Source organism: Dromaius novaehollandiae, chromosome 17, assembly GCF_036370855.1.
Source record: "Dromaius novaehollandiae isolate bDroNov1 chromosome 17, bDroNov1.hap1, whole genome shotgun sequence".
NCBI classification, from domain to species: domain Eukaryota; kingdom Metazoa; phylum Chordata; class Aves; order Casuariiformes; family Dromaiidae; genus Dromaius; species Dromaius novaehollandiae.
In genome coordinates this window covers 13253478-13266704 of record NC_088114.1, presented here as the reverse complement: position 1 = coordinate 13266704, position 13227 = coordinate 13253478, and the positions used below count along the sequence as shown (strand labels likewise).

Below are 13227 nucleotides of genomic sequence, written 5' to 3'. Positions count from 1 at the left end.
CAGGTGGGGCCCTTCCCGCCTCTCCGTGTAAGAAGGGCTGCGTTTGTCATTTTAGTTGGATACCCTAGTTATCTACAAGCCAGTAGTTCTGAGATGGAATTCTTAAATCATCGTAAGAAATTCAAATTTACTTGAAAATTCTTATCGTTCCACATCTTGCTAGTCCACAGGTAACTGACTTCCCCAAAATAACAGACCCAAAGGCCATCCCCCTCCTAAAGAACTATTTTTGGGCTGCTTAACAGGAAGGTGAATTTGTCATTCATTTCTGGATCACATTCTCTACAACACTTGAACCAAGTTGTGTTCTGTCTGATAGATCCTTAACCTCTTCTGCAACTGAGGAGACAGAAGGTCTATGTCAGTACGTGGAGTATAAAGCCATAGTGATGTCTGAAAAAGGAGGTAATCTCAAACACAGCACCATGAGGAGCAGAAGTGACACAGCAAGGCAGAACATACACAGGGAGTATAGTACGTGTTTCAAGTTACAGAAGACAGCTTGAGTCACAGCAGTCACTGTCCTCATATGGTTCAGGCCTAGCTCTGAACAGGGACAAGATACCTGTAGACGTGTTCCTCTTCACCGGCACGGGAGGAAGGAGAGCTGAGCCCGTCTCTGGGAACCGAGGCACTGGAGCTTTTGGCACTAGAGCTGTATATAGGAGACTGGGACTGGGGCTGTAGAAATGAGATTTGTATTGGAAACAGAGAATGCCAAACAAATACCTACGCTGCATTGCAACCACACATGGATAAGACACAGTCAAAGCCCAGGAGCAAAAAAATTCTGCTATGTAGCCAACCCCAACCTCCATCAGATGAGCTATTCCAGGAACTAGTGTTCTCCATTTGCTTCAGATTTGCCTATGAATCGCAGATCTGTGCTGGAAACCCCCAGCCTGCTTTCCATAGGCTACAGCACAGATGACTAACACTAATCTCAACACACTACCGTTTTTGAAACCCATCGTCATTGTTCCTGCAAGTTATATTTTGCCATTTGCTCAGACCAGTCAGTTCTCAAACTTTCCTCCCCCTAACTATTAAAGCCTCAGACCTCCCCCATTTCCTCACTCTGTATCCAAACTCATCCTCACTTCTTGCTATTCCCTCATTTGCTTCCCTGACAGATCCACGCCAACACAAAAAGCACGGACCTTCCCCGTATCCACAAGCACACATTCACTCACTTGCTGGTGGACGTATCTGGATACGTTGGGTTGCCACTGGTCTAAGGGGTCAATCACGGTGCCATTCAGGGCCTCGCTAGAAGGTGGTGGCGGCACTGGCGGCGGCACAGCAATCTCCTGGTACGTGTGGTTTCCAGTTGGGTAGGAGTAAGGCGTTTCCTCCGTTAGAAACACTGGTCGCTTGGATATATGTGAAGTGGTAGATTCCAGGTCCGCTAGCAAGGCATCTGCAGGAAAGCAAAGGAAAAACAAAATGGTGAATTCCTGGCCAACAGCTTTTTCTCCTTCCTCTCATTCGGAATATCCATACCAGAAGGTTTCTGGGAAGAGTTTTCATCTAGGGTGATCTACTAAATGTTCTGTAAAACATTACTGCAGGCCAGTTCCGAATGGGTTAATAAAACATCTAGTACAAAGAAAATGCCATGAGGTAACAAAGCAGCCAGGAAAACTGTGTCAATCTCAGATTTTTGTCTCAACTGGAAAACAGCCCAACTCCAAGGACCTTTATAGTCTCCCTGCGCCCTGCAGAAGAGAAGCCTAGAAGAAACCTGCCCCGAGATCGACTCACAACAGGATATTGACACAGACTAATTACAGGGCCCACATCATCACAGAGTCATTTAACGTGGCCGCAGGCACTGCTTTCTGCAGGAAACAAGATCCCGGGAGGGGTTTTCTCCGGAGTTTAACCAAGCGCGAGAAGCATGCAACTTTCAGATTGGTCCATCAGCGTGGCAGAAAGCATATGTGCTTCAACTTTCCTAAGCAAATTCCTTCTCAGTACATCACACAAACAGTTAACTAGATTTCAGAGCCTGCCAGGTAAATGCAATTTCTTCTCCTGGAAACAATTCTCAGCTTGCTGGGTGGAGACTGCTCACAAATTCCTGAAGAGAAGAAAAAAATTCCATCAGCTCGAAACACCCGCACTCGTGCCAGGCAGAGGAACACGCGACGCGGCACAAGGTTAGCCCCTCTCAGAAGTCTCAGAGCAGGAAAAATCCTCTCCCTCAAACACAGGACAAGCAGCAGCATTCCCTCCTTTCTGGGTTTCTTCCTGGCAGTTATCCTCTGCCCATTCCAAACCCTGCACTCCTCTGCTGTGACTCACAGGCAAATCCCAACTTGCTGGGCCTTCTGACCTGTAAACCCACTGCAAGGAGCCTACTGCAATCCCCAAGGGTGGAAATGCCAATGAGCTATTGCAGGTCTGCACCATACTCACTCTCCAAAGAAAGCCCCGCTGGCCGGGCACCCAGCTTCCACCCGTGCGGCAGGCTCGAGCACACACCCCTCTAAGGCTATTAGAGAAGAGCCAGCTCGCTAGGGACATCAGCACTCTCCATTACCAGAGCATCAAGACGTACCTGTCAGGACCCTTCAGAGATATGGAGTTCGGCCAGAGACCAGTAACGCAACTTCGGCAGAATCAGGAGAGGAGACTGACTCAGAAACCCCCTTACCGGTACCGGATCTCCCTGCCCTCTGCTGCAGACCCAATTGTCTTTGAGCAATTTGCAGGATTTGCCTTTTTCCTCCCACACACAGCAGATAACTCGGTTTCGGGTCCGACGACTCAGTCAGCAAACACAGTGACCCAGTGGTATTCTCCAGCCAGGGTGACAAAGAGCCGAAGTTATCAGGTAGCACCAAAATAGCAACCGAGCAACTGCCCAGGCTGATGGCTGCCTCTGAGGGCAGGCACCTGCCAGCTCAGAGCCGCTTCCTGAGCACGGCAGACCACACCGGCCAAGACACTTAGCAACCCTTCAAGAAAATATATTAAAGGGTCAAATGAAGGACAACATTATCGCATTACAAGACAAGGAAGGTGCTGCTTTTATATTCACTCTCTTCCATAGACCAAAGTACATTAAAAAAAAAAAAAGCGGTCCTACCCTCGGAGAGCCAAATACAGCCATTAGCAAATTAGACACTGTGTTAAATTAACACTATATACCTTTCATTTAGCCAAAGAGGCGCTCCAAATCATTTAGCCACAGGCATCTTCCTATAGGAGCCAAAACACCCCAGCAGCAGATTCCCTGAAGGCACGCAAGCCCTCTGCAGCTGGGGAAAAATCAGTTTAATCTTCCCTTTAAGCAAAAGCACAGCTGGCGGATTCCGGAGCGAAAGGCACGTACCTCAAGGGGACTGCCGAGGAGCTGCAGCTCCTGCCCCCGGGCAGGTCCTGCGGCTGGAGGCTGCGTGCACACGACCTCCAAGAGAAGTGCTACGGGAGAAGGTGTGGTTTTTGCTTCTGCCCACCAATGACAAAAGCAAATCAAGTTCCACTAGGAAGCAGAAATCCCCACGAGGGTGCAAAGGGGAACCAAAGCGATCTTCCGCCCCCCACGCCCGGGGCTCCCCGCAGGCCCGACGCAGGGAACCAGCTCACCACAGCAGTCACCTTCTCGGCCCGGCGCTCCTCGCCGAATGAGCGAGCAGACAGAAATCCACCGCTTTCTGCTAACGGCATAGAAGTGAGTTTGGCTAAACTCACCAGCTCTCTCTTAGGAGACCGCAGGAGGAGGAGGGGGTGGCTGGAAATCACAGGCGCCCTCTGCTCCCAGGCGGTGAAGGAGTTAAGGAGAAGACATTACAGTTTAATGATTAACTTCCCCCATACCCTCCCCCTTCCTGACTTGAGCAAACAAGGCAGAGCTGAGGAACAGGAAGCCGAGGGAGGAGAAAAGGCTGGAGACAAATCACTCGCTCAAACTGCACTTCAACTTTACCCCAACCGCCAAGCGATACCGAAGCGGCTGCACGTCTGCAGCTCCCCACGGCGCAGGGCACGGAGAGGACCGCAGCACCCGCACCGCTCGCTCGCCGGCAAAGGACCCTTCGGGTGCTCGCTGGCCCCGACCTCCCGCAAAGCCGCGGCCCACCCTCCCCACACCGACCTGCCCCGCGGGCCCAGCGCCTCGTGGCTCCCCCGAGGGTCCTTCCCCTCCTGCGCCCGTCCCTGCTTCTGCTCCCAGCCACAGGCACCCGAACCGGCTCTGTCACCAACCACGGTACCCTGGTTGGCCGGACTGGGGAGTCGTACCCACCCAAAGGGTCCCGCCAAAGCGCCAGAGCTGCCGTGAGAGGGGCAGGGGCGAGGACGGCCCGCGGTGGCCCGGCGCTTGCTTGATCCCCCCCACCTTGGGGAACGTCTCGCGCCGAGGGGGAAGCTCCTCTGCGACCCACGAACGCTCCCTTGGGGTCAACGCGAGGAGCCCGTCAGGCCACATACAGACTCCAGCAATTCTTCAAAACCAAACCAGGAAGATTAACATTTTGCTTTCCACCTGGCATCTCATCCCAAGAGGCCCCAAAGCACTTTACATCCATTTAGGACTTGTGCACCTTTTCAACACTACCAAAAGATAAAGTGAGTTAGGGAAAGGGGAGAAAAAAGGGAGTCTTATTTAGGGAAAAAGGCCCATTGCTCGCTCTTTTACTCCCAAAAGGGGAGCCCTGACCTGCCGGGCTGCAGCAAAGATGGGCCTCACGCAGAGAAGTGTCTCACGTTACAGGACTTCGTTCACTGCAGAGACTGCTCCTTAAACAGCAGCAGTAAAGGTCCAATCGATTTCTGGGATAATGAAGTGTTCCCTGCCCGAGGGACGGGGCCGCCGGCACGCGTCGATCCGTTAATGCCTCTCGGCCGCAGGAAACACGGATAATCCGAACGCCTCGACACAGACCGGCTCGCACAGCTACCAGCCGTCAGAGGGCACCACTTCATCTTTCCACGGCCAGAGAGATGAAACTTGACAGCGGTCACAAATTCGGCAGTAACTTATCACTCTACTTGTTCCTCTCTCCAGGGCCAGGAGTTGCCCCTGTTTTGGGGGCCCTGCAGCCTCCTGCCAGGCGCGCGGAGGCTCCGCTCCCCCCCCGAAGCCTGTGCCCTCGCTGCAACGCCTGGGGCGATCGCGCAACGCCCCGGGGACACCCGCACGCCGCAAACTCCCGCACTTCTACCGCGGTCCCAAATGGGCTCCAAAATCCTACAGGAGCAGCTCTAGGAGGCTCCCGAGGTCAAGAGGAGATCGGAGATTTGTTCATCTCTAGAGAACAGATTAAATCATCTTGCAGCAATAAAGTAAAACAGATGAACACAGGGTTATGCTGTATCTTCAAGCCGTTACTCCTCCACAGGACCAACCCGCCTTCCCTTCTCGCCCCTACAAAAGGGACAACGAACACAACACACCGCTCAAGGCAGTTTCAGTGGGTCAACACAGACACCCAGACGCAGTGGCCTAATACAGTCTAGTTACCAGACACTAAACAGGGCTCAGCCTCCCCACGAGCACACGCTGTGTCTATACAAATGTGCATTTTCCACTCTGTTAATATCAGGGTGCAGAAGAGAGGGATATTTGCTAACACACCACCAATCCCTACAGCTCTCGCTTGCCGGCATCGTGCTGTCGCGGTCAGGCGGCCGACGCAACGCTAACCCCTGCCCGCACCGCAGCGCGGCACTGGGCCTCAGCGCACGCCCGGCTGCTCCCAGGCCTCCCCCCTGCCAAAGCAGCACGTGGGCACGGACGGAGGAGAGCAGAGCCCTCCCTCCACTGGGCAACCCCAAAATCCCATGCTCAGGTGAAATCGCGTTCAGGCCAGAGGGCCGCTCAGATCACACCTTCCCCAGTACAGGAGCACATCTATGTTCACATTCAAGTATCTTCTCTACACAGATTTTTCCTGTGGATGAGGGACACTGAAAGAACGATACCGCAGAGCGCCCCAAGACCTCTGAAAGCCTAGGTGCATCAGTTTCCCTCTTCGCCTTCCCTCCCTTTTGCCAGTAAATCCAAGGTCTTTGAGATTCTGGCTTTCAAATCCCCCACGCAGCTCTGCATATACATTAGAAATATGTGCGAGTGGCACTTAACACCAACTGCATTGCTTCAAGGTGGTTTCCAGCATCTGCCAAAGCTCTGCGAGATATTTAGACAGCTTGGGACAACAACTCTCCACTGCAGCTTAGCTGTCTTTAAAAATAGAGGAGGGAAGAAAAGGGAGATGGGGTCCAATGCGCTGAACCGCTCAGAGGATCAGCAAGCTGAAAGAACAGGACGTCACCTTAGGGCAAGTCACATTATTACCCTCTTCAGCGCAGCCTGAACTGGTCAGTCCTCTCCCAGGTTATACAGCACACGCTCCCGCGCGCGCGGCGCTGTCGGACAGAGGCACGCTCCACGCATTCCCCCGGCTCCCGTGCAGGCTCCCTCGCCATCCCTGCGTGTCGGCACTCGCCGTGCTGCGAGTGCGGTATCTGCCGGCAGGAACAGCCTCACGTGCAGCCCCGGGGGCACATTCTTCAGCTTCCCACAGCCCAGGTTTGTCTGATAAGAGCAGTAATGCCAGACTAGGGAGCATCACGCTGTTCCGAGGTGGAGAACAGGCAGAGATAACACGGGGGCCTCTTTTTACTGATGCACGTATCAATCCCCTTTTCAATCCCTCCCTCTTTTTTCTTTTCTTTTTAGTGAGCTAATTTACCCTATTTATTATCACTGCCCAGTTATATCAAGCTGCAATACAGTAAAAAACAAAGAATAAGAATCCCAGCTGACAGGAAAGGTGCTTCCAATGAAACACGCACCTCATCACTGGTGCTTTGTTCTCAGCCAAAGCGTATTTGCCAGCTACTTACTATTTCTCTGAAGCAAAAAGATTAAATGTGAAAGAGCCAATGACCAACAGAAACCTGAATTTGCTTTCTTTTATCAAGGAGAATCCCTTCTGTTACTGATTGCCCAGCACAACTCCAGCCTGTGAGGAGGCCAGTGCCACACCGCGCACTTGATCAATCCAAGATGACAGCATTAGCGCCAGAAGAAAGGAAGCCTCCGATTTCCAGATGCAGTGCAGCACTCCCAGCAACCGAGGACGGGTTACGAAGCCACGCGGACACAGCGGATCACAGCATTATCAATGCAGTAAGCAGATCAAAAGGGTGTTGGTCAATTTTTCTTTTACATCTAGTGCTCTGTTGGGGAGGAAAGGAAGGCACAGCTGAGGCAAGATGCTCGAGATGCCTCAAATATCAGCCTTTCATTGTTAACAGCAGAAGACCACATCTGTACCACCATCAAGCCGTACGTTGCCTGTAGGTCTGCTGCTCGGGTGGGACATCTGGAGAGCAAGCGACACTGGAGACAGGGTTCTTCATCTGGCCACCGCACAAACACATCCAGCGCGCAGCCACGGAGGCCCATCTCCTCCCAGCATCTCCGCTGCCACCTGTCCCCGACATCCCGGCCACGCACGGGGTAATAAGGATGAGATGTCTGAGCACAAACTGCAGCACTCCCTCTAACGCGGCCGCAGAGAAGGGGTGTCTGCGCCTCCCCTGCTCTCCCCCCACACATACTCAAAGAAGCAGAACTGCTACAGGTTCTCCTGGTCTAGGCAGCAGTGATTCCCAGAGGCTGGGCAAATGGGAATGAAAAGCAAAATAACTGTGAGGACAAGTCTAAACAAGGACATGGACATTACATGATAATCATCTGTAACTCGGCATAAGACAGACAAATTGTGGCCCCCTCCGTCTGCAGACTGACGCACCGTTCTCCAGCAGGATTTTCTTTGCAGCTAGAAAAATCTGGATTCAGACGCTTGCTTTTTGCTGTCCCTCTAAGCGAACGAGCAGGGCTGCACCTCCAGAACTGAACCCTGAGGCCTCGGGCTCATCCAGGCAGACTCTTCTCAAAATCCCTCAATCCAAACTTTTAAAATGTCATTAGATCCAAACGAGTCTCATCTCCCCCACCTCCGGGAGTAAACGCAAGTTCAGCTCGCATACAGGGAGACAGCTCAGGGCGGTAACCCAATCCCTGGCAAGACAGTTTTACATCGTGAGTAACTGCAGAGGAATGGGGAGCTTGGGTATATTTATCCTATTAAACAGCCTTTCAAAAGGAACATTTGCAATGCTCTGAAAGAGCTGGATCCAAAAGACTTGTTGGAGCCTTGCTGCAGGACCTCTCCCTGCCTTGAGTTCGAGTCTGGAGGGGGGGAGCCTCAAAGGGGACACTGACCACAGCAATCCCCGTTGTCACAACAGGTTTGATTTTTCTTAGCAAAAACAGAGAATAATCAGAAACAGAAAAACCAGGAACAAACACGTGAATGCAGGCATTAGCTTCCAGATAAAAGAAATGTAAAACCAGGTTCTTAAGGCATTATATTCTAACCAATGTTTTTAAATAAAAGAAAAGAAAAGAATAGACACTCTACAAAGGCAACAAAATCCAAGGACTACAGTCAAAACAAGACCTGGAAGACTGGAAGTGTGAATAGATGCAGTTAAAATCCTGAAGATCTCTCGTTCACATGTATAGAAAGCATGTAAAATGGCTTGGCCTACTTTCCAAAACATCTTGAGAAGGAGACATTTTAGAGTTTTCCAAAATTTAACCAATATGTTGAGAAGGTGATTGAACACACGATATGTAACAGCGAGTTCACGGCCTGCTCGTGAGGCAGGGACAGATTGTTATTTAACACTCAGAAAAATTCAAGGCGCAAAGATAAGTCATTTGCCAGATCTAGCAACTGTGGGAGCACCAGCACAGAGCAGCCACTGGTATTTTTACCTCACGTTGTCTAGACTTGCCTAGAGGAAGTTCAGATGACATGGTTAAAAAAAAATCCACTATCTTTTTTTAAAACGTATTCCAATGACTGCTGTTTATTCAAGGCCTTACATTTTCTCATTACCAAGGTATAGGTGTAAGCCATGCTTTGTGCCACAGATACATAAATTGCTTAGTAGGAAGAGCATCCAGACTAGCATCAATACGTGGTTACCACCAACTCTGACTGGAGACGACGTGCGTAAGATCCCCTGAAGTGCCTCTGTCCTCTGGAACTAGTACTGCCCCGTAGAATAAGCCAGACCACACACTTGCAGCATGACTTTACAGAGCTGCGTGGCTGCTTCAGAAAAGCTTGATAGCCAAGGTATCGAGCTGCTGTTATTCCTAGCTGCACCAGGCTGCAGGACAAATCAAACAAGGGCTCACCCCGTACCATGCAGAGGACTGCTCGCAAAGTCTTCTGATGGCAGCCACCTCGAACCACGTCTACGCTGTAACCCGAACACAGAGAGCCGAGCCAGCGAGCTTCCCCCGGCACGGCAACCCACGCACCCAGCCCTGACCACTATCAGCGAGAGCCGAAAGAAAGGCAAGACGCGACGTTCTGAGATGTGGTCGAGGCCATCAGCCGTAGCAATGATTGTGGCTTCCTGTCCCAACCACCGAGACCCAAGCTGGAGTTTTTATTCCAGGACTTGTGGACAACGAACCGGTTACAAGTAACAGGCACTACTGCCACCCCAGGCACAGGGCTGCAAGAGTGCGTAAACGCGGCCAGCTTAAGAATTGCAGTAACTGTTTATCTCCGCTCACTGCATACTTGGGGATTTGGGGATGAAGTTCAAGCCTTGCGAGCACCCTGGCCGCAGTTTCGGCAGAGCTGACACAATCGCACGCTGCCACTGTAAAGGAAGGGCCAGGGCTCCCCCTTCCTCCCAGCACAAACTCACACTGTTCCAGGAACACGCTCCGGCCATTGCCAGACACTTTCCTAAACTAATTCAACTTAGCAAAACATTATTCTTTTTAGATAAACTCACCACATTTCTTGGAAGCGCAGCCCCAGGCACTCTGCGACTTAAGCAGCTTTTAGAAAATTTTAAGAGAACAATGCCAGGGTTTAGCCCTTCTCTAAATTCACCGACTAAAACTGCTTTAGAAAGAAAATACTGTACCACCACCTCCAGCAATGACGGCAGGACACAAACTGTGAAATCAAGCCCCATCGTGCCATTAGCTGAAAGAAATTACACATCTTCCCATCTGATTCTCATAATTAGTCTGCGTCTCAGATGCGGATCAGAAAAGCTTCAGCCCAAGAACAGACCAGCAGACAAAACCTGAAGTGCTCTTAGATCCTGGAGACGTCCCTCACCCCTGGCAGCCACCTCCGCGGGCATTTCCACTGAGATTTCACCCTGTACCGAAGCCTCAGAATTATGATACAGTTCGTTGTCTAGGACCGCGTGTATTATATGGCTACTGGTGCTGGGCTGCCTTACACAATGAGCCTGTGCCGCTGAGCTTGCGAGTTAACTTTTGACACAGACTACTCCTTACCAGAAAGTTTTGAAGGGAAGCCAGCTCTGCATGCTACCGAGAGCCAGCAGCCGAGGCCTTCCACGGCACTTCTCCGAGGGGCAGGGGCAAGGGGCTATTTGTGCAGCATGTTGGGAAAGGCAAAAGTTACGAGACCTTTCCTGGAACTGGCCCCACCACTTCCTTTCAGATTAACACAGACACGCTCCGAACCGCCCGGTAACCTCAGCAATGGTGTATCTGTCACTAGGGCTAGACCGCCAGCATCACGAGGGGCCTGCCAGTTCCTGTCTGTGCTACCGAGCAGCAAGACTTTCAAGGGCACAGAGACAGACGGACTCTAGCTGGCCGGACGGCAGCTGGACACCAGAAATCCCTGTGAACCACGACCCTCTTCCTTGAGTTAGCACTTCCAGTCCGCCCCTTGTCTTCTCTGATGCAACAGGCTGGGAGATCCTTCAAGCGCTGGCTCCATTCGCACGACCCAGTTGGCAGGAAGGTAACGGGATCTTCGCCGGGCCCACGGGGCACAGGTCCACCCAGCCAGCGTGCGGGCCAGCAGCAACCGCAACTGCCTCAAAGGTCCGAGTCAGCACCCTAGATGAAGCGGCACGAACCCACAGCACTCTCTGGCCTGCAGGCCAAGCTGGGCAAGGAACCGCAGAAAGATTGTCCTACAGGACCTGATGTTTTCCACTTAGCTCTTGAACGCTAAGTTAGACCCAAGCTCAAACAGGCTGAGAGAAATCATCTGCCACCTACAAAAGAGAAATGCATAGTCCCCCTGCCTTCCTCCAACTTCCTTAGAAAAACCTTCACCGCCTTTCTGCTATCTCAAAACAGCTCATGAGGGTGTTTCACATCGCCTTTGCCGTTTTCAAACACTTTGAAGTCGTTGCTGCCCCACACAAACTGAGACACAGATGCAGCTTTTCCTCAAGACTTTTTAAACCCTTGAAAACACTAAACTGACACTTAAAGGGGCTTGGACAGACTATGAACACGCTGAGATTAAAGCAGCCAAGTCTCACAAGGCATGTAACCATTACTCACAGGGTTGGAGAGAAATACTCCTTGATGTGCTACATGTTTGCTGAGCATCCTCACACTGGAACTGATTTGAGATCTAAGTATCATCTCCTTTCAGAAGGGATGTACTTGATGCTCCAGGAAAAAAAATGAACATAAGGTTACCACGCTGGTGTCCAAGAAGAAATATGACTTTGTTTTTCCAGTATGTCATTGGAACAGAACTTGTCTCAGTTGAAAGGCCACTAAACCGAGTGCTGCCTTTTCAAGATCTTCTAATTAACCTAAGCTGCCCACCGCATCAGCACGGACAGCAGTCTCCGACCGGCTTTGAAGATTTCAGCAGGACAACATACAGCAAGGCCACACAAATCCAGCTCAAGCTGGCTGCTGTGTTTTTCATGCATTGCTTCCAGAGAGGAAGTGAACTTATTAGCAACACTGTGACATCTCTGGTCTCGGAGCCTGCTCCCACCCAATGCTGTGTGTCCTATTTGTCTCTTATTTCCAGAAGGGGGGAGAGAGGGTATTTCCCATCTTACAGCATGACCTTGTCTTCTGCATGGCCGCCTCCGCACTTGAAGTAAAAAGAGACATCTTACATTTATTTCTCTCGGTTTAAATTTATAGTCCCTAGCAGCAAACTCAGCTCATGCCAGGAAAAAAGAACACCCTATGCCAAGACCTGGTGCCTTAACAAACTGAATTCATGTTCTAACTTACTAGACAAATAAACATTTTTAGTTTCACAGCTACCAAAGGCTTCTGGGAACGCATGATCCCCAGCCACGCAAGACTTCAATGCCTCCGCATAGCGATTCACAGACAGCCCACAGTTATGCGAAGCTAAAAGGGAAAATAATCCCTTGCGTGGTTCCTTCCCATCTAGATTCATCGCACACTCAACTTGAGTCCTGAACAACAGGAAACGATTACCAAAGATGGATAAGTTTAGTCAAAAACTCTCTTCCACTGCTCTATGAACAATCTTCGGGACAGAGTCAGGGAAAGTTTGGAAAGAGTTTGCAAGTCATAGCTCGAGCACATCCTGTGACAGCGAATGCAAAAGCAGCGGTCAGATCTAATCTCATCACTTGTACAACGCTTTAGAGCACAAAGCCAGGTTCTGGTTTACTGAACAGAGAAGTTAAAGATTGCACAAGAAAAGTTTCTGATACGTGAAACGCCTCACTCCACACAGCCCTCACATGCCTTTTTACTCACTAGCCAAACTTGGGACCTCTGGTGATTCAGACCGGGGTGATTTCAGTGCTCCTGTCCTCAGCCAACTGTCCCACCCAGAAGTTACAGCCCTCACAGCAGAAATGGAAGCCATTTTCGGCCACAGTTTTCAGCCACAACAGTTAACAGCTCAACACTTTAAACCTAAACCTCCGTGTATGCCATCTTACATCGATATCAACATATCTGGCTGTGAACTGCAGCAACTATAGGCAGTAATGCTTCAGCCACTGCACCTGGATTCCAGCAAGGATCACAACTCCTCGCCCTAATCTTTGCATCCCCTGAGAGCAAGAAAAAGCATCTATATTTCAGCAATAGAAAGCTGATGCACGGCAATGAAGAGAACAGCCCAGCTTAACATGGCAAGTCCAGACTAAATTAGAAAGCAAGTCTGACTCCCAGACCTGCACTAAAAATACTGAAGTCGGAATTCCTCAGCCTGAATCTGCAGCCTGCTGTGAGCTCCACCTGCTACCGAGTCCTCCGGCGGGATCCTCTCCTGCGGGGAGCAAACACCCTGATGTTCCTAGGGGCAGCTATAGTTAGTCCTAGGAAAGATCAGGAGGAGCAACACGCTGCACAAATTAGAGAGTCTCCATCTCCCTCCCTTT

The 13227-nt window shown here is 50.8% G+C and overlaps 1 protein-coding gene across 4 annotated transcripts in view; it reads right to left on the bottom strand.

Annotated features, from left to right (window-relative positions):
- PXN (paxillin) overlaps positions 1-13227 on the bottom strand; it is a 47831-nt gene that overhangs the window by 20760 nt on the left and 13844 nt on the right. For 2 of the 4 annotated variants that reach the window (XM_064522278.1, XM_064522276.1), the window contains 2 exons: positions 1194-1420; positions 566-681 (listed from right to left, as the gene is read on the bottom strand). In XM_064522278.1, the coding sequence (XP_064378348.1) occupies positions 566-681; positions 1194-1420 (343 nt within the window). Of the gene's footprint in view, positions 1-565; positions 682-1193; positions 1421-3156; positions 3179-7304; positions 7474-13227 lie in introns of those variants that run through there. The other 2 variants (XM_026119047.2, XM_026119048.2) reach the window with 2 other exon arrangements.